General features: G+C 37.6%; 1 protein-coding gene across 1 annotated transcript; it reads left to right on the top strand.

Annotated features, from left to right (window-relative positions):
• The first annotated feature begins 340 nt into the window (after nt 1-340).
• LOC145669479 (BTB/POZ domain-containing protein 2-like) lies at nt 341-19058 on the top strand. Its single transcript, XM_081737654.1, has 5 exons — nt 341-555; nt 2674-2809; nt 8581-8702; nt 14144-14348; nt 18090-19058. Exons 1-5 carry the CDS (start codon nt 533-535, stop codon nt 19005-19007), a joined length of 1404 nt encoding a protein of 467 aa, XP_081593780.1. The 5' UTR covers nt 341-532; the 3' UTR covers nt 19008-19058.
• Nucleotides 19059-22649: the final 3591 nt, after the last annotated feature.

The raw sequence follows: 22649 nt of genomic DNA, 5'->3' as shown, positions 1-22649 counted from the left end.
ACAATCACTACAAGGCTACTCTAATATAGAATACCGTTACTTCTCAGCAGGTGGAAACATTCTATCTCTTAATAATAATACTAACTAATAATTTTATTGGAATGATTCAGACTAAAAATACTTAAGATCTGTTAAAGCATGTAGGTGAACAGTGATGTAAAATTATATGTATTATTCTTACGCAACGTAAGTAGATGTAAACATACAAGTTGCTTAGCTGAGGCTAAAATTGTTGTCTAGGCGAGTTTCCAGGTTGAATATACATTTTGAAAGTGGAAGGATTTGCATTTCAAATCTGTGGACGTTATAAACATTATTTCGCTGATTTTTTTTAAGCATCAATTTCTTTGTTGCTGTGTCCTAGCGACGCTTCCATTGGTCTTATTAAAATGGCGTATGTTTTGTGGTCGTAGCCACAAGACTCGATGCGGGAAATCAAAGGAAATCAGACGGTAACCATGTTGTAGGCCCTTTGCTTCATGGGATTAAAAGCACAACAATGTTACAAGCAAACAATCAATGATTAGCCAACATGAGCAAGAGGAAGAAACAAAGGTCTGTCTTTGCTTTTGTTAATTTTGTATTTTGGTAATCAAATTATTTGCATTCTGTATTTTGCTACTGCGTCTCACTGTGCATTCGTTGGAAGTATCCTCCACAAAGACGCAGTTACACGAGCTTCAGAATGTTCAAGCCTGAGGAGGGCGACCATTTGTCCAGTTTTGACCGGCACAGTACCGTTTTAGGGGCGTGTCCCAGCCGTTCCGTCAGTAGATTAAAAAAAAAGTAGTAGGCCTACTTGACCTGTTTTATACAAGTCAAAGAAGTAAATAACAAACCCTTTACCTTTACTCCTTGTAAAAATATTAATAATTAAAAATAACAAAGAGGTAAGAATTGAATTTAAATTCCATATATTAAATATGATCTATTATTCGCAGTACTGCTCGAAAGGCAGCAGAGGTTTCAGCAATTGCTTGATTGTTAAACAATGAAATCTATAATGTTACCTGTACTGCTACGGTAATTTCAGGGAAATGCTATGAATTTTATGAAAGACTAGTGAAGAATAAAGCTATTCTCAAGAAGATAGGTTCTTCTGATAAATATATTTGGAATTTTTCAGTTCAAGAGTCAACTTCTCATCCAATGTAATATCAAGGATTCGAGCTAGGGCAAAGGAGCAAATGCAGGCAGCATCATGTCCTACTATATTGTAAAATTGTAAGATAAATGCTGTTTATATTTTATAGCTTATATATTATGTTACATTGCAATATCAATGTAGGGTCTATTAGGTATTGCTAAGGTAAACAGCTATTAATTTACGATCTGAACTGTTTTTCATTTCTCATGACTTTTAGAAAGCCGCAAGCTGTCCCGTTTTCAGCTGAAAATTTTATGAGTCTGCAAGCGAGACGACACAAGAAATAAGATCTTCTCGTCTCGTCCCATACCTTTTGTGGAAATCCCAATTCTTGAAAAGCTTTTCCCGTCTCTCGTAGTTCTGTAAATAGATGTATAAAATTTATGCAATGTTTTTTTTCCTTTATTTCTTCTAAAAGTTATCAGAATTCATCCACATCCGCAAATATTCACTAGAGACTGCGGCGGCTCAGTGGTAGAGCGTGTGTGGAATTCCTGGTTTAATCCCGGCTCACACCAAGTTATGGGTATTGGATGCGAAGTTAAAAGTTTCTCAGCACACACCGTAAAGTACTAGCCGTCATAATTTATAAGGCAGATCTCTTAAAGTAGGGTACAAAGCGAAAAGGCAATGAGTGACGTAGAGGAGGTGAGACGAGACGGCGATTTCGGTTAAGCTTGCGATCTCGTCTCGTCAACTGGAAGGTTACTTCTATCCACGGTAGTGCTCTCAAACGGGTCGGGTCGGGTCAGGTCAACTCGGGTCTGGTTGTCGGGTCAGGTCGGTCGGGTCACCTCGGGTCGGGTTGGGTCAGGCTACTCGGGTCGGGTTGTCGGATCGGGTCAACCGGGTCAGCTCGGGTCGGGTCAGGTCAATCAGGTCTTATCACGGTTCGGGTCAGTCGGGTCGGGTCGGGTCGGGTCAGTCAATTCGGGTCACGGGTCGGGTCGGGTCGGTCTTCAACCCGACCCGTTGAGAGCACTAATCCACGGATCGTATAGTTCATTGCGGAAGTATATTTGTTGTAGGAACACTGTCTCTCTCATCCAGTACCCCAAAGATGGACAACTGAACGTCAGACTCAGGCGAGTAACAACTTTCTGGAACGAATACCCGGTTTGTCACATTCCACACTCGAAGCTATTTAACTGCTCAATAAACTTACATTGGTGTTGCACACAGACCATGATGAATACAAAAGTACATGGACATCCCTCAGACTACTAACAGAATGTCCTAATCAGACCAGTGTTTTGCCATCTCCTAAGTACAGACTGCAAACTTTCTATTAATATACATGTTTGTGAATTAGAAGACAAATACGAGATGTTCTAAAACGTATCTCCACCTATCGGAAATAGCCACTTTTGAGTGGTTGCTGGACAATATTCCAACAAAGGACATTTGTTAACTTTACTTTCAAGATTATATTTCAGGCGCCTTTAGATATTAAAATAGGACACGACGTCAGCTCCAATTCCAATTTACCCTCAAAGTTAAACTTTATGCAATATTCTTTTTTTCAGAACCTCAAATTCTGAGGAGAACTTCGAAACGCCCAGAGTGGCGTGCGATGGCAAAGTAGAAAGGAGGGCTCTGCTCCTGGACACCGGCCATTTGAGCGACTGCCAGTTTGTTGTGGAATTTGACAAAATTAGAAAGGTACCACATCATCTTCTTCTTTTCTATATAGTTAACAAAAGTTGTGGTCTCTTTCTAAAGTGTGACACAAAAGTACCGGGTGGCTCCGAGTACTGTAATCGCTAACACTCTAGACTTCGGTGCGAGCGCTCCCGAGTTCGATTCCCGGTGGGGCACTCGATCTAGAAAATGTAAAAAGGTTTTTCAGGCCAGCTATTCTGAATGAATTTTTTCTGGGTTTTCCTCATTCGCACCAGGCGAAGGTCAGAATGGTACCTAACATATAGGGCCCAGGCTGCTTCCTTCCTTCCTTTCTTCCTTTCCTTTTCCCGGATAGTGTGCTCGCCATGGGACGCCATCTCTCAAACGTGGCGGCCTAACATGAGCATAGATGCTAGAATTCCAGAAATCTGAATCTTAAATCCTAACAAAAATGCCGGACTGTGGTTGTATTACTAAATTATTTACCTGATGCGTATTGCAGTGTTCAACGATAAACTACGATATCTGCTTCTCCCTAGAACCTTGAATCGAACTCAATCGACCCAGCCAGTTGCGAGATAAGCATCACTTTGTGAACACATATGTCAGTGCGTTGCCGGAAAATAACGAACCTGAAAATAGAACAAAGAGTGGACAACAAGTTTCTCCTTAAACTTCAAAACTCTACTGCTTAGGATTAGGTTTAGGATTAGGAATTAGGTTTCTGGGCTGTGGACATCTAAAACCATTAGCTCCTCACGTATATGAGGGATGACGTCCCTAGGCAAGCACACTATCCATTGAAAGAAAAGGAAGAAATGATTGTGGAAGGAAGGAAGCGTCCTGGGATTATTATTATATTAGGTACCATCCCGGCATTTCACTGGTATGAATGAGGAAAACCAGGGAAAACCTCACTCAAGATGACTGAACTGAAAAAGCTGTTACACTTTTCCGACCGAGTGTCCCCACCGGGAATCCAACCCGGGACCGCTCTCGCCTTTGGTGACGACTACACCACGTGGGGCCAAAGATTCTAATACTAAAACAGTTCAAATGACGAGCGAAGTTTATGTTGAAGTGTGCATGTGAAGGACATAATGTTTCCAAGTGGCACAAAAGGTCTTTGGAGGATAGGGAGATTTGTGGTGATGATGAACGACCAAGTCTCCCGCGTTTCTGTGATTGAAAGAAACATCAAAAATATTCGTCGTGTTGTGAGAAATGACCCTAGTTGTTTACATTCGTGGGATAGTAATGATTGAATTGGTTCCAAATTGTAATTCAACATTACTACCTTAAGGTGTTGGGGAAACCTCCTGAAAATGTTCGAAAACAAGAGTTTTAGGAGGGGGTGCGGTGGCTCGGTGGTAGAGCGTTCACCTCCGGTGCTTGGGGTCCCTGGTTCGATCCCAGCTCGAGGTGTGTGGACTTTGTGGTGGTCAAACACCGTGCTCGTGGGTTCTCCCGTTTCCTTCCACTTTCTTCATTCCACCATTTCATTCATTTCTCATCATCACCGTATCCTATGACCGTGGGACGTAAAGCTTAAAGATTTCATTTCAAGAATTTTAGGAAAAGATAAAAAATATGGATCAAAAGATTGCATTCTTGGCCAATAATTTGTTTTTGGATCAGAGGCCAGAAAAGTTTTGAACGGGCCCTAAATCGAGCTTTTTTTTTTTTTTAACGGAATAAGCACATCATACGTGATGTTAAGTGATAGGTTTGGTCTCTCCACACTATATGTAATTCCCCAGATACAAAGCTATAAGAAAATGTTTGATTGAATGAAATATGTTGGATTTTTTGGGTCAAAAGCCAGAAAATTTTTAAACGGCCCCTAAATCGAGTATTCATATTTTCTACGGAAAAGCAACATCATACTGAGTTAGATAGTAGTTTTGGTTTGGGTACAATATGTAGTTCTCCAGATATAAGGCCTACAAGAAAAATTTTGCCTGAAATATATTGGACCTTTTGATCCCAAAGCAGACCTGTTGTGTGAAAGTGGATGTATCTTGCATCAGGACAATGCACCAGCCCGTAAGCCATTATCGGTTCACTAATAATAGTGTGGAAAAAAACACTATAGTGCTAGAACACCCACCGTACCTGCCTGATTTGGCATGTTGTGACTTTTTATTTCCAAATATCAAATTTGGATCTCCCCCCTTATTTATCTCCCTTAATGAAGTTTTGAAACAACTGAAAAGGTATTAAAGACCCTCAAAGAAGATGACTTTCAGGAGTGTTACAAACAATGGCAGCGGCGAATCAAGAAGTGTATTGAAGCAGAGGGGAACCACAGGCGGCGCCAGGATTTTGGTAATGTGTGCGCAGGCTAGGACGAGACAACACATCCTAACATTGTTGCCAGAACGCTCTGCACTATTGAGCCTTAAGATCTCAAAAAATAATCCCTAAGTTTTACTTTAAAAAGTAGAAAAATACTGTATGACAGCTAGTAACCTATGAGAAACTTAAGAAGTCACTCAAATATATCCAAACAAAGGAAACAATAAGTATACAAAATAGAAAGGATTATTGTAGGAAATCTGAAGATCGAAGTTAATGCGGGTGCAGGTGCACCCACTGCACTCACTGTGGCGCCGCCTATGAGGGGAACTACTTTGAAGGTGACAAGAATCATTAATGTAAGTATTGTAATATATTACTTCAATCCGGTATTTTATGTGTTACACTTCGTATACTCTCCTCTCTGCTTCTATCCCCTATAATAGTACGGAGTCATAGTTACAAGAGCTAAAGATCCTTTTGGGACGGTGGACCACAGTTGTGTACAACGAAAAATGTTTCGATTTCAGTTTTAATGGCATACTGGGACAATATACCGTTTCGTAGATTTCCTTGGAGTTTCCATTTTTATTTTTTAGAGCACATGTTTAATCAAAATACAGTAGAAACTCGATTAACCGTCACTCGGTTATCCGTCACTGCTCCGGACAGTACTGTACTTTAAATGTACCGTAATTGACGCCGTAATTTAATTACAGCGTCATTAATTTAATTTAATTTAATTGACGTATGTAATTTAAATACAGTATAAACATGTATTATTCACTTGTATAATGTTATTTATTTCTTCCAGAACCTTTTAAATCTACTTACTGTAGAGGTTTATAACGATATTTCTGTTATCCGTCTATTTGCTTAACCGTCATGGTCCCGGTCCCGAGGGTGACAGTTAATCGAGTTTCTACTACTTGGAATAAAATTTGTTAAACTTTACTCGAAAGAATACCAAAGTTTGAGGTAAACATTGTATTTCTACAGGTTACGGTAATATTGTATCAGTGTTAGTAAAAGACAGACAAGGATAGATACATTCTACTATTAACGACTATATTACATATCCTGTCAATAATTTAATAATATAAATAAAAATAATATTTTTTGCAATGAATGATGTAGTTTCAAGTCCTTAAAAATTTCCTTTTTTTCTCGAAAACTGCGCCTGAGAATTTCCCTTTACGCTCAAGCAGTGTATTTTATTATTATTTTTTTTTCAGTATGATGGGAGGACATGGTGACTCAGTGGTAAAGTAGTTACCTCTGGTGCGTGGGGGTCCCTGATTCAATCCCCGGCCAAGTAAGTTTGTGATGGGCAACATCGTGTCCCTGGGGTTTTAGGGATACTCCCGTTTCCTCCCACATTGTCATTGTACCAATTCCTCCATCATGATTCAGTTGCTTTAATCATCATCATCTCTCTCTCTCTCTCTCTCTCTCTCTCTCTCTCTCTCTCTTAACCTAAAAGGCAGCGAGGGACGTTAAACTGAAAGAATTCATTTCTTCGGCTCGATATCTCGCATCGATTGACATGTGTCTGATCTTTGCACAATATCATCCTTAAATGCAAATTAATCATATTTTTTTGGTTACTTTTCATAAACCACATTAATTCCTTTTGCCTTAACCCTTTATTGGGCAGTGTTGTTCTCAAACATCATCGCAGGCACGTAGCCAAAGGGGGGTCCGGACCCCCCCCCCCCTTCGAGAGCAGAAATGAAAAAATTAAGGATGAAACAAAATGAAATGAGAAAAAGAAGGATCAGCGTTAAAAAATAAGAAACTACAAGAAGCTTTTGGTTATTCTTTCTTATGAGGAGATTTTATTACTTGCAATACATGGTGGCGAGATGAGCGAGATATCCTGGAAAAGTCAGGGAATTTGAAATTTCTAGAGAAGTTACGGAATTCTCAATTTCTGCTACTAATGAGGGAGATTTCAAGCTTCCGAAAGCACAGTGCTTTTGTCTAATAGCGTGGACATTTTTTTATCATAATTTTTCGTCATCGCACCCTTGCAGTATCAAACATGTTATTTCAAAAACAATTTCTGCTGATCCTTTAACCTGTCATTTGGAACTGACAGTAGTTGACGGAAAAATAAAAACAAAAAAAAATTATGTGGAAAGAAACTTCTGTTAACATTTGATTCAACAGAGAAAGGGACGCAGATATTGTAAAATATTTTACAATACATTATTGAGTATATACTTTTCATAATAGTGAATATGTACTTTTTATAATAGTTGAGGTCATAATGAAAGGAAAATTGTTATATTTGAATGACGTAAATATTGTAAAATCTTTTTAATACATTTTTTTATTATTATTTTACTCGAGATTTCTCCATAGTTTGTTATTAAAATACTTACCAACATATCCTCATTTTATTGTCCTAACAAACCAATATATGTTGATAGTAAAGTAATCTAGATTGATCGAGCTCCTGGGCCTTCAGAATTTCATGTCACGCCCCCCCCCCCCCGAAATCCTGGCTAAACGAACTAATATATGTTCCAGTAAAATAGTTTAGAATGATCGAGCCCCTGGTGTGATGACAACAATATTTCATGTCACGGACCCCCCCCCCCTTCACGAAATCCTGGCTACGTGCCTGAACATCGTATTCAATTGCGTTATCTGTTATTATAACTTCAGTGATCATTTAATTGGCATTTTTGCTTTCATACAATATTCATATACATGATTTGCGTGTCGCTTCTTTACATACTTCTAATCTTCGTCAACAGGGGACAGTCAAATTTAGTATTGTAGAAGCTTTATCTCCTACGCTCCGCAAAAGTTTATTTATTTATTTTTATTTGTGGTTTCTTGCTCTGTAGAAAAATTTTTCAACGAAACTGTTGGTAAATACTGGCAGTATCCTTATGATATTTGACTATAATACGGCAATGCTGCTAGTAGCTACACGCAAGATCTATTTACGCTTTGAAATAAACAATCTGGATTGTGTAGCCAAAGTACAAAAATACTTTAAAAATTACGAAATTATGATCTCGAGGACATGGTTGAACCATAAAAGCAAACTAAATATTTTAATGGTATTGCTATCAATGATTGCCAATTAAAGGGTTAATGGAAAACTTAATGAGCGTAGAGTTCAGGTTGACCTTTAGTTTAGTTATTTTCAATGGTTGTCGTATAGCATCAATTTTTAACTTTAAACACTATTCATTTTGTTCTGGATTTTCTCAAAAACTATTCATGAGGATTTCCATACACCCTTATGATATTGTTCAGCTTAATGAGATCTACCAATTGCTATGTGTCTCGCCTTTGGACATTCTTCCGTTAAATGCATATTATCTTTTCATTTAATGTAGTATGTATTGCAATTTTTGTATAATTTTTGTTCCAGATTTAATAAAATTCTGTTACATACTACCTGCTGTGATTCACTTGGAAATATTATGTACAGTACTTTTTAAGTTCTATATAAACAGAGGCTATTTAATGTCGTTTTTGTTCTCATGCAGGTGTATCATCTCCATCGTCTCATTTTGATCACGGCCAGCCCTTATTTCAAGACTCTGACTGATCGCAACAGGAATGTGACGCTGACCGACACCTCAGCTGATGGCTTTTATCTGGTGATCAAGTAAGTCCATTTTATATATATATATATATATATATATATATATATATATATATATATATATATATATATACCACACACACTATTTCTTGTAGCCTTTCTGTCTTCAGTAGTGTAATAGATTCCTAGATTGAGTTGTTTGAAGATTGAAGTGAAAACTTTGTAGTCGGTTCATAATACGAATATTTGTATCGTAAGTACTGTTATTTAGCTGAATTGAGTGATCACAGTAAATTGGAAATACGATATGAATAGTTTTAAACCTATTTTAACCGTGTTCAAAATTCGACCTGATTACATAAATGAGTTATTGTGTAGAAGGAGTTGGGATCGAACTACAGAACAGTATGTAGATAGTTTTATTTCGGAAATGCATATCATTTGAATTACTCAAGGTAAGCTATATGGGCAGCAGACCTCACAACTCTAGGAAAGCTAAGAGGCTCGTGTAATGCTAGATTTCTCAGAGCTTCAGGCAAGCTAAGAAAGGGAATTTGAGTAGTCGAAACTCATGTTGATGGAAACCTTACATAGTATTTTATACCCTCTTTTGGACAGCAATGGTGCTAGTGTTTTTTTTTTTTTTTTTTTTTTTTTGTGACATGACGAAGATAATTAGGATTTCTGTCGTCTGCTTCTTGTACTTGTTGTATTACCTGACCAGGATAGCTGTGCGGTTTTAGGAGGATAGCGCTGCTGTTGTGTTTACATCAGTTCGAGGGCAAGCGCGGTGGGACAACCCCAATTTCACTCTGCAGTGTATGCAACGGTTTTTAAAAGTTGCAGTATGGACGTTATGCATAGCCTAATCTCTTTCCGCTTAACAAAGAACGCCGTAAATTATGTGATTGTAGTGAACCATTCCTGCAGTAATGCAGATGTATTGTGAATACTGATATACGAATGGAACTTACCAATTTAAAAACAACATAGCACAATTGACAATTCAGTGAGCTTCTACCGTGTATTAAGCAGATTGTATAAACATTAATTACGTTTTATTCGATGGTATTATAAAACAGGAGCAGCCTGTATAACGCTGCTCGCTAGTTTGTTCGCAAGTTAATATGGAGGGTGTACCTTTGTTGTAGTTTTTTTTTTTTTTTTTTTGCTTGTTACGTAAGATGTTCTGCAAATAACTTTAATAATTTTTAAAATTGTTTGTCTTAACTTGAGCCAGGGGCGGATCCAGGCTGAATGTTTAAGGGGGCGGTCGTTCGAAGTCAAATGAAGGTAAGAGTATATTGAAAAAAAAAAGCAAAACAACTTTAGAAAAGGAAAAGTAGCTATTGTCTGCAATTTCTACAACAGAAATGGCCACCTGTGATTTCGAAAGTGGACATTTTTTTTTCTCGCCCATGTAAGTAATTTGTTGCAATTTATTCCTTTATTTGACTTGTGTAACGTAAAACAACAACAACAACAAAAAAAAGCAAGACCTACCTATTTTAGGTTTTATTTTACATTTATAATACAAAGGTGAAAATTCTTAGGTTTTATTTTTTTAATCCTATTCTAGGGGGGGGGAAATTGCCCCGCCCCCTGGATCTGCCCCTGACTTGAGCATATGCGTGAAGTGGTTTATTACGAACAGGACAAAAAGAACTGTGATAGATTGATTACAAGTAATCCGGTTAGAAACACTGCTGCTTGCATTTTAGTTCCAAAATCGGCCGCCCGCACTCGTTGGCTGGTCAGGTAATAGTAAGAGAGCAAATGGTTTTGTTTATAAATAAGAAGGACGTGTATGTGCTTAAAAATAAAGCTGGCGTATAAGATGTTACAGTATTAATACTATGTATAATTCCGTAACGCGTAAACCAATTTAAATATATATTTATTCATGCATGTTTCACAGGCCGACGTATTTTGTAGGAAGTTAGGTAATAACTTTTGCTTAGGTGTCTAACTAAAATATTCTGAGTAATGAAAAACTGGAAAAATAAATAAACAAATAAAAGTAACCAACGTCATAAACACAGTAAAAAAATGAATAATGCAAAACTTTTTTTTTTTTTTTTTGAAAAACACGATGTTAAGCATTTCAACAAAAGTGCAAATAACCAGAAGATAATAATAATGCGCTTAAAACCAGAAGATAATTCTTCACTATCACCTGTAAAGCAAAAAGGCCTTGAAGTCAATGACAAGGCACTTTAATATAAAATTAGTTTGGCTTGGCACGGACTTTAAATATTTTCATAGACAATAATAATAAATTATCTTCTGGTTTTAAGTTCATTATTATTATTACTGATTTCTGGTTTTCAGCAGTTTTGTTGAAGTTTGTTAATATTGTTCTTTCTTTTGATTTTACTTATTTATTATTATAGCAAATCCTCCATTATTATTTCGGGCAATGTTATTCTTTCCTCCTTTTCTGTCTTCAATATACAATTACTATGACTCCAAGTCTCGTAGTACATTCGAACCGATAGTATTTGTATTGATAGAATACATATGAGGGGAAAGTGTGTATTGGTATACAAGATTTTCCCTCATATCTATTCTGTTTATCAATACAATATTTTGTATAAACATTTCTTATCCCTTATAGTATTTTTCGAGATATATTTGAGGGGGCGCGGTGACTCAGTTGTAGAGCGTTCACCTCCGGTGCTTGGGGTCCCTGGTTCGATCCCAGCTCGCGCAGTGTGGACTTTCTGGTGGACAAACACCGTGCTCGTGGGTTTTCTAGGGCTTCTCCCGTTTCCTCCCACTTTCTTCATTTTGCCATTTTATTCATTTCTCATTATCACCGTCTCCTTTGGCCTAACCGGCATAATCGTCGTACGTAAAACTTAAAGATGTCATTGATTTTTTCGAGATATATTTGGATTGCGTGCTTTTATCCGGGACCACTCCAGAGTGGTCCAAAGTTGATGGGAGGATTTCTGGAGAGAATTTTCCCGACATTCTCCTAATTTTCCCTGTTCAAGTACGTTATGAACTCCAATATATAGCACCTCTGGAAAGCTTGTTTCATGGTGAATTATAAACCATAAACCATATTTTTATTTAATTATAAACCACATTGTTATTTAATTTTAATAACTGTAGCTTAAAACTACTTTGTTTATTACAAACTAAATTCAACTATTATTTAAAAAGTACTTCACAGGGAACCAAAACAACATGATACGTAACCAAATGCAGTTCAGTTTGTTCCTCTACTCATTGCGGTAACTTAGATTTTTGGGGAAACGTTTTTCTGGCAACACTGTAATTTCTATGGATGGTAACATTGAAAAGTCCACAATACGTTGCATTTCATTATCTCCTTTCGCTTATGAATAAACAACCAAAAGAAAAATGGTAAGTTTTGTATTTTTTTAGTATGACAGGCTCTTAATATATTTTCCTGCACTTTTCTTTATATACTTAGGTACATGTTTATTAGTGTATGTATTAAGAGTCTTTGTGTCACCATTAGGAGATAACAAGGCACACACATATATATAATTTGTATTTCAGGAGAAAGCTATCAATTATTTTAACAGAATTCCAGTTTAATGAGATCTAATCGACTGCAATATGCCTCACCTTTGAACAAGTTTAGAAAATCTACCACAGTTTCAAAATGAGAAACAAAACTCACTTTAAAATATGAAAACGTTAATCCATTACGACCACGCGACATGTAAAACCCAAAACGTCTCGGTCTGTGGGTCACGTTAAAAATCCTAATAATAGATAGTGAAGGTAATAGATGTCGTTACTTTTATAACAAAGTCTTTGGATAATTGGATAAATGTGATGCCATTAACTAACTAACTAACTAACTCTATGGCCTATGGAACCCGGAGGTTCAGTGCCGCGTTCACAAAAGCTCTCCACTGACTTCTATCCTTAGCTAATTGGATCCAGTTTCTACTTTGTATTCCTATCTCTGCGAGATCCATCTTAATATTATCCTCCCATCTGCGCCTAGGTCTTCCTAATGGTCGTTTTCCTATGGGTCTACCAGTCAAGACTTTGAAAGCGTTTCTACTTTCTCCCATTCTAGCTACATGACCTGCCCACCTAAGCCTCCTAGACTTGACGACCCTAACAATGTTGGGTAAACCGTATAAACTATGTAGTTCCTCGTTATGAAGCTTCCGCCATTCCCCATTCTCGTTCCTCTTGGGTCCGAATATTCTTCTCAGGATACTGTTCTCAAATACTTTCAGTCTATGTTCTTCCCTCAGAGTAAGCGACCATGTTTCGCAACCATACAGAACAACAGGCATGATTATCGTTTTATATATTTTAAGCTTCAAATTCCTCGACAGAATTCGCGACGACAAGAGATTTTGAACCGAATAGTAACACGAATTCCCTGCTTTTAGTCGACATTTAATTTCTTCGTGAATATGATTTTCGTCTGTTAATATTGATCCTAAATATTTGAAAGTATCCACTTTATCAAAAGTATTATTTAATATTTTAACGCCTCCACAATTTGCCGTATTACGGTCCCGACGCACTTCCATGTATTTAGTTTTCTCTGCATTTACTTCTAAACCCATGTCCCTGCAAGCGTTTAATAATATCTCTGCATTTATTTCTACTGTTCTCCTATCATCCCCTATTAAATTTACATCATCAGCATATGCCATAACCTGGTGAATGCCGTTCAACTCTAGGCCCTGGTTGCTATCTTTGATTTTCCTTATGGCGTATTCCAGCACAAAGTTAAATAATAATGGCGACAACGCATCTCCTTGTTTCAGGCCATTTTCGACGTGAAAGCTCGTGGACAAAAATTTTCCTACCCGGACTTTACTTTGGGATTCACTTAAACATATCTTAATTAATCTAATTAGCTTTCTCGGTATTCCAAGCTCTGTAAGAACGTTGTATGAGTGTATGAGTGATGCCATTGGGTTTGTTAAGTGTAAACAGTTACACGTTAGACGTCTCTAATGCACAGTAGGCCGAAGGTTCGGAGAAAAAATAGTATACAATAAATTATCTTCTGTTGGATCTATTCTGTTTTCAGAAAGGAGCAGATCAGTGCATTGTTCGTTTTACCTACAAAGGTTGGATAAATCGAGAGCTGTTGAGTTTGTAAACGATGGGTCGTTCAGAGCGCCAGGAGGTAAATTGCGAATACCGCAGTTGTGAGAAAAGGAGACATTAACTTTGTAGGGTGTTCTAAACTACATAGAAAAGTTAATATTCCCTTTTTACTTTTGGTGAGTTATAAAGTATCTGAACGCGAATCTTTTACTCTCTAAGAGGAGCTTGAGACACAGATTTTCAAGATAAAATATATTCAAAATAACGAAAAGTGCACTCAACGGGCCATGAAAGAAGCTACCATTATCGCAGAGATCATATTCCAGAATTTCTGTGCTAGAGAGATGATTTCTTATGTAATGGTATTAATGTGAATTGTTTGGAGAATTAAACTTCGTTTAACTTTCTGAGACAATGTATTTGTTTCGTCATCTTTCCAGGTTCATTTACTTGAATGAGCTAAACCTGCAGGATATTTTTGATGCTGTGAGAATGTACCAACTAGCTCATAAGTTCCAGGTGCCCGACATGATACGAGAATGCTCCAGAGCAGTTTGTCAGTATATAAATCAATCCTCCATTTGGTTAGCCTTGGAGTGTGGCGTCTCTTTTAGAGATAAAGCAATCACGGAGGTTGCCATTCAGGTAATTTTAATCTCTAAGTTCTAATTCTGGTATACGGACAAAATATCACCCCTTAAACCAGCGTCTCCCAACCTTTTTCAACTTGCGGCACACTACGTGTGTAACTTGAATTCTCGCGGCACACAGATAGTTACTATTATTATTATTTGCAAATATAAAATACCATGTTATTTTTTTTTCTGTGATTACTGATCTCCTTCTCACAGAGACCAAAGCTCGTTTACTGGTTTTTCGCTATGCTAATTCATTATACTTATTTTTTATTCTAATTTTAAAATGGAAAACAATTGCAATGAAATATAGGACTCAGATTTTTAAAAAAAATACGCTTTCTTCTTCGAAAACTGTATCCAACCTTTCACTAAGAACGAAGATCACTAAATAACGAACGAGGAAACAAATGTCTGGTACTTTTAACTTTGCTGTTTTAACCAAAACCGGTGCATATTATTGCAATCACAAAGCTTGCGTCGAAGTCAAAACACACTTGTTGAACAAAGTGTTGTTCTGTCATTCACGTGCGAATGAGTGTTCTACGAACGTTCACTTGACGCGTACTGTACAAGTGCTTCCATTTCTTTCTTGGTGTTAGTATGACTCTCAATTGAAGCGAAACACAGCAACTAACCGTGGAAATGTGTACGAACCGAAATACTGTCTGCTACACAGTAATAGATGTAGAATAATATATTACAATTACAGTAATTTTTCCATGGAAGAAATTCATAGTAATATGAAATACAAAAATAAAAATTTTTCCTATGTCTTGCAATTTGGTTGCTATAGAATTAATAATTTTGTTTCGATTTCCTCGCGGCACACCAGCAGTCCATTCGCGGCACACCGGTTGGGAAACGCTGCTTTAAACCGTTGAGGGACAAAATATCACGTGGACGAAACCTCGCGGAACAAAATCTTGTCTGGCCAAAAGCTCGCGATTCAAAATCACGCCAAGGTAAAACGTCTCCATAACAATGTATTTAATGCAGACAGTTCAATACACAGAATATAGGCTATATATTAATTATCCTGGGCCCTGCCAGTCATTTTAAGTGTAGTATTATGAATTTCACTAACGCATGATTCTAAAGTCCGTATTTAGAAACACGATAATGAAGTTAGCAATTATATATATCGAGAAAGCCAGCCAGGAATTTTCTGCAGGATTTTCCAACATTAGAATAAATCTAGGTAATCCATTTCCTAACCAGTCCAGCTATTGGAGTTTGGTGTTTTCCTTTATGTATTCCTCAGATTACACTTATTTGCTTTTATCAGCAATTACAGGACCAGACCTGTAGCCAGCCCAAAAATGTAGGGGGAAGGGGGGCGGCGAAAGTTAGGGGGGCCCGATCCAACCATATTATAGTTCATTTGCCAGCCTACTGTGAAAATTTTAGAGGGGACCAGCCAAAATTTAGGGGACTCTCGATCCCCCTGGATACGGGCCTGTACAGGACTACAAAATATCACGTATTTTCATAGGTTTTTTCTTAATTACCAAAAACAGTGGTGCCATTCTATTTTTTAACAACAGTCTCTCTCTCGATCTCTCTCTCCCTCTCTCTCGCTATATATATAGGGTGTCACACCAGGACTGGCCATATTTTGAGAAATGATAATATGGTTCATGACAAGCAATTATTCGAGGTATCGATGAAAAGACCATTCTATTTAGTACTCATTGTTTCGAAAGCGCATATCTACGGAACTAATGAAGATATCAGAGTGATTCAAAAACATGTAGGTAGCACACGTAATAGGCAATAGCTACGTATGACATTCATTACACTCACAGCTCTCAGTGTTCCGGGCAAACCGAAATTTATACTCAAACTTATTTCTGCCCGTTGAATTGAAACAATTCAAAGTTGCTTGCTTTCACAATAAAGCAAGCAAGCGAAAAAGCACAGGGGTATTTTCATAAATTTGTTTAGCTTCTCTCTTTCACTCTTGGCTAGGTCATGCGTGATATTTTAAGAACCGATTCTAGCAAACCGGTACGAATCGGCTGAATAGTGCCACTGCCTAAATAGGAGGAAGTTAATAAACACATTTTTACAAACGTTATTAAATCATATTTTGATGTCGAAATTAGATTCTAATTTTTTAACAAAATGTTTTCTTTGAATATAACATAAGTTGTGTGTGGTTGCATAACTTTCGAAAATAATATTGCTTGTTACAGGAATGGGGAAAGTGTGATTGATAATTTTCCTAATAGAGTAACGGATTGATGTATAATTGTCATCTCCCTGAATGTTGTCGTTAATCCTCGGAATGCCTAAGTTGAACCATTTTAAGCCTATGTAAATTTCTCGTAAAAGAATTAGATAATTTTGCCAGAATAGAGTCAACAAATATACAGTTCTCAGTCGACGTAAGCGATGACTACTCTAAAGAGAAAACTCATTTCTTAGGAGAAATTAGCATGTATCCAAAGTTGCCTCATCCTGGTGTTCTGAAAGTTATTGCTTAGTTAGTGTTTACAGTTGTATCCTCCTATGATTCATCTCATTATCACCATCTCCCTTAACTTCGGTGTGGATACGTTGGACTTTAAATGCGAAAAAGAACTAATATTTAAGAGTTAGTGGTTTTTGTTTGCTATATTTCATTATCTATACTGTAGTCCAGCGTAGCGTAGTCGCTAACGGTCTCGCCTTCGGTGCGAGCGGTTCCAAGTTCGATTCCCGGTGGGGGCACTCGGCCGAAAAAGTGTTAAAAGCTTTTTCAATTGGCCAGCCATCCTGAATGAGGTTTTCCTGGATTTTTTCATTCACATCAGGCAAATGTCGGAGTGGTACCTAACATATAGGTCCCAGGCCGCTTCCTTCCCTTTTTCCGGATAGTGTGCTCGTCAGGGAATGCCATCCCTCAAATGTGACGGGCTAACATCGGCATAGATGGAGCAAGCCCAGAAATATAAATTCTTAATCCTAAAATCCTGCATACTGTGCATCTTCATAGTGTCATAACAGACAGAATGATGAGGGTGAACTTTATTGTCAATTCAGCTTAACAGATGGCGTAGTCTCCGTATAGCATCAATTTTTAGCTTCACAAGGAAATAGATTTTCTCCACTTGCCCGAAACACACTTATCCATGTAATTTTTTCAAGCGAATGAGATCTGTCGATTGACTCATGTCTTATTTTTGAATCTTTATTTTTAATCGCTAACGATAAACTAGAATTTTACCAAGTGTTATAAGCAGAAACATGTACACTTATGTCCAAAATGATTGTCGCATGTCTATAACGGTCTTCTTGTAAGAATATAACTTGATAATGATTTTGCAGCGTACTTTTAATATTGATACTATGTGTTTTATCGGGGAAATGTGTGTTTGTGATAAGTTTCATAGGAAAAGAATTATAAATACGAAAATTAGAATGAGTAAAACAAAATGTTGCTAAATGGATAAGAAAGTTTTATTTTCGTTTTATTGTTCTTATTTACTGCTCTTTTGACGTGAAATTTGCCACATACATGTCTTTGCCGATTATACACATACTAATATTGTAAGAAAAACCAGGCGGATCCGTTATCAAATTATATTCCTACAGCAACATATTTATAGACATGCGACAATAATTTTGGACATGAGTGTACATAAGTATTTAGTAGTAATATAAATAATGATCTGCATGAATTGATTATCGTAAATTTATTCCAATTGTTTGAAAGTGTGTAGAAAAATACATTAACTTACAAGTATTTATGTCTTATCATTAACAGAACTTGAAATACAACTGTAGTTCTGCTTTAAGAGAGAACGGCATGCCTACCGTATCAGTTGCCGTGATGGAATTCGTCCTTGACCAGGAGACGCTGAGGATATCATCGGAGTTGGAATTATGGGAAGCGGTTGTTGAGTGGTCCGTCTGCCAATGTAGAAAGCGAAATGAGTTGGTGACCACTGATAACATGCGACGATTGATGCTTCCTCTACTGAAGAAGATCCGGTTCCTTACAATGGCGAAGCAGGAATTCACCTCAGGACCTGGAACAACGGGATTGTTATCAGAAGACGAGAGAGTGGCTGTGATATACAACCTACTGAAGCCGGGAAGCTTGAAGATGCCTGATACGCTAAGTGATTGTGCAGTGAAAAGAAACAACTTCGACCAGTTATTTCAAGAACTTAAGCTTGACCAGTTGATTGATGTCTATCCAGGGAACGGGAAAGAAAAGACACTTGTTCACTATTACCAATGTAGAGATGATTCTCGTTCTGTGAAGGAGTATTTTCAGGCCACACGCGGCGGATGTGTCGAAAGCGTTTTCATCACCACGCAATCTACAAACAAACAAGTTCTTCAAAAACTTTATCCGGACAGAGATATATCATCCTATGAAGAAAAATGCGAGATATCGATATTTAAAAATAATACTCTAAATGAGAAAACTCTGTTTAATCAAAGAGTTCCGTGGGACAGTATTTGGACACACGTAATCCGCCCTCCTCTGCTGTTGAACGAGGGAGATTTAGTGATAGTGCAGCTCAGACTACTTACAACCGGATGGTATCCGCTCACGAAACCCAGCATCGAAGCTTTCCAAATTTTCAGATACGTCACATCCAATGGTTACTGCTTTGTCAGAGGGTTCTCATCCCCAATCAACCCTTATCAATCACCTTCACAGCAAATATAATTGTTTAATTTCCAACTATCAACAATTAAAAGTTATTAGTAATTGAAGTTACTACGTTTGTTTCATTTTTTACTAGAAAATGCCTCCACCTGTTACTGTGGACAGTGTTTTCCGTTCTTTCTTCTGCCGTTTTCGCATAGAATTCGTCGGAGTCTCATAGGAAATTCGAATCCCCTTATAGCCATCTTAGTGAATCCTCGTATAGCCAGTTTCTTTCCAGTTCAGGCCGGTAGCCAGCCCGAAAAGGTAGGGGACCCCGGTAGCAGTTAGGGGGTCCCGATCCAACCATATTATAGTTCATCACTATATAATATTTCATTTGCAAGCCTACCGTGAAAATTTTAGGGGGTCCCGGCCCCCTAGACCCCCGTGAATACGGGCCTGTTCCATCTAACTCTGTTATCCCTCTTTTATCTAAAACTAGCATATATTACCCGCTTCGCTGGGTTGAAATGAAAATTTAAATGCACAACTCCATATCTCATGTGTTTAATACCCGTGAAATATGCTTGCAGTAAATGTTAACATTATATCGCCTGTCATTTATGTTAACCCGCCGAGTGACACGGTCATGCGGGTTGCATATAAATACGTTTATTTTTACCTATGATGAACTAACAAAGGATTTGTACGTTATGGACACTTGAATCGTCAATTATCTCAAGACACTGGTAATTAAAAATTAAAGTGATATGATAAAAACAATCTAGGGTCCAAATCCTAATAACCCCCCAAAAATGAAAGAAATTGGTTCAGCCGTATTAGCGTGATGAGGGAACAAAGGATTTGTACGTTCTCTTTTATATATATAGATTTGTATTTAAAAAAAAATCTTCTTTAGTGATACCTTGCCTTACAAATCCTATGTAATGTGCAAATTTCCAGTTTGTAGCTTAAACAGTTTGGCGAAGGCGTTGATTGTTTTGCCAGGACTTCTTTTATAGAGAGAGTTGCCAGTGACAATCAATATATAATGCAGTGCGGGCCAAACCGAAATAACAGCCAAATTAGGGAGCCAGCCAGTTTTCATTTTCCTTGCCCCCAACGAAGGCGAATATTTTCTAAATGTTCTTTAGTTATAGTTTCAGAATTTTTGGTTTATTACGCATGTCCTGCTTCTTATTTCACCGGTCTAGGCCAATTACATACTGACTATGAAATCTGCACTTTTTTCTGTAATAAAAACGGCCCATTATCAACGATCTAATCTTGTAGAATGCCCTCTGTAACCAAAAAGTTAAAGAAAAATTTTCACAGCTAAAAATTGTCTCGATTCAGGTGCAAGCAAGCTACACTTTTCTTGTTACACATGGAGTTAAGAAAAGGAATAAATAGTATTTTTCATAAGTTGAGTTGAGTTGGTTTTGAGTTTGATTTTCCTTTCAGCAGCGAGGCTATATGAGGCCAGACCTAGTGATTAACGTAGAGTCCGAACCACATGAGCTCCCGCCAGGAATCGAACCCGTTCTCCCACGCGTACGCTAACCGCTTGTCCACGAAGTATAGCTCGTATAATATTTTTCATGTTTATTTTTGGGCTGTCATTTCACCATCACTGCTCTAAGAATGTTGACACCCTAGGCGAGGAATAGTTCGTCGCTTCTGTGATATTTCGGTGACCCTCCTTGCCTCAACAAAGTTAACGTCATATCGATTTCGATCAAATACACGGTGAAGCTAGCTTACACTATGTTGTCATTCGTCACCAGACACCCACTCAAGTACCATATCGAATCTTCCAGACAAGATTTTGTAGGGTCACCTTATGCCGCAATGACGTCCGCAACTCTTCGAGGAAGATTTTCCGCCAATTTTCAATTGATGTCAAAGGGAATCGTGGTTCATTCATCCTGCAAAGCGGCAACCAGTTTAGTGGTAATTCTTGGGCGACATGGCCTGGCTCTCAAATGGAGCTCCAACTCGTCCAAAAGGTTTAAATGGGTTGAGATCTAGACTTTGAACTGGCGAATCAAGTTTTCCCACACCCATGTCGTTGAACCATGTGTTTATAATGCTCCTGTATGACATGGAACATTTTTGTGCTGAAACAGGTATAGACCAATACTGAATTCTTTCCATAATGCCGGTAGCGCAGAATTGTCTACAATTGTTTGGTGTGATTCGACATTCATGTTTTCCCCAACTGAAACAAGACGACCAAGACTATAACACAAAAAGCAAGACTACACCTTCATGCCACTTACTCTCAAATTCACTGTGGGTATGATACAGTCCTATAAAGAGATTTTTCCAGGCGCACGCTACAGCCAGACATGTAAATCGGATCGCCACATCTGGTAGCGTGAAACATCACTACATATGACGGATATCCATTGTCCGAGAGTTCAATGGCGGTGTTCCGTCCACCACTGTAAACGACGGGTCACATTTCGGACTGCGGCATTAGGCTCGTGAACTGCTGCTCGATCATGAAAATCAAGTGCGGTGATCAGCACTATTGGAAGCCGATCGAAACGCTGCATCACACTTATAGGCTCAGTAAGTTTAGCATCATTCAAGATGGGCGGTCTCCATGTTCTCTTCTTGCCTGCAACAGACCTGCATTCTCTAATGGATAAATTGTTAGGCTCTGCCATATCAAGATATCTCTACAACACGTGTAACTCGCAAATCAATGTTTAATAATGAAAATTCTTTGATACTGGGAAAACAATATGTTCACGAAGGAATACACTAATAATAAAGACTCTTTGGTACTGGGAAAACAATATGTTCACGAAGGAATACACTAATAATGAAAACTCTTTGATACTGGGAAAACAAATATGTTCACGAAGGAATACACTAATAATAAAGACTCTTTGGTACTGGGAAAACAATATGTTCACGAAGGAATACACTAATAATGAAAACTCTTTGATACTGGGAAAATAAATATGTTCACGAAGGAAATCACTAATAATGAAAACTCTTTGATACTGGGAAAACAAATATGTTCACGAAGGAATACACTAATAATGAAAACTCTTTGATACTGGGAAAACAAATATGTTCACGAAGGAATACACTAATAATGAAAACTCTTTGATACTGGGAAAACAAATATGTTCACGAAGGAATACACTAATAATGAAAACTCTTTGATACTGGGAAAACAAATATGTTCACGAAGGAATACACTAATAATAAAGACTCTTTGGTACTGGGAAAACAATATGTTCACGAAGGAATACACTAATAATGAAAACTCTTTGATACTGGGAAAACAATGTTCACGAAGGAAATCACTAATAATGAAAACTCTTTGGTACTGGGAAAACAAATATGTTCACGAAGGAATACACTAATGATGAAAACTCTTTGATACTGGAAAAACAATGTTCACGAAGGAAATCACTAATAATGAAAACTCTTTGGTACTGGGAAAACAAATATGTTCACGAAGGAATACACTAATGATGAAAACTCTTTGATACTGGAAAAACAATGTTCACGAAGGAAATCACTAATAATGAAAACTCTTTGATACTGGGAAAACAAATATGTTCACGAAGGAATACACTAATAATGAAAACTCTTTGATACTGGGAAAACAAATATGTTCACGAAGGAAATCACTAATAATGAAAACTCTTTGATACTGGGAAAACAAATATGTTCACGAAGCAATACACTAATGAT

Source organism: Thermobia domestica, chromosome 14 (genome assembly GCF_964235325.1).
Source record: "Thermobia domestica chromosome 14, izTheDome1.hap1.1, whole genome shotgun sequence".
In the NCBI taxonomy this organism is placed as follows: domain Eukaryota; kingdom Metazoa; phylum Arthropoda; class Insecta; order Zygentoma; family Lepismatidae; genus Thermobia; species Thermobia domestica.
The sequence above is the reverse complement of the archived record's forward strand: the minus strand, read 5'-3'. Positions and strand labels throughout refer to the sequence as shown.

What these genes read in the sequence shown, in the direction of transcription:
- LOC145669479 (XM_081737654.1), top strand. Translation starts at nt 533, where the DNA reads ATGAGCAAGAGGAAGAAACAAAG. An exon ending in AATTTGACAAAATTAGAAAG is followed by an intron (nt 2,810 to 8,580) that starts GTACCACATCAT and finishes GTTCTCATGCAG; the next exon opens with GTGTATCATCTCCATCGTCT. An exon ending in GGCTTTTATCTGGTGATCAA is followed by an intron (nt 8,703 to 14,143) that starts GTAAGTCCATTT and finishes TCATCTTTCCAG; the next exon opens with GTTCATTTACTTGAATGAGC.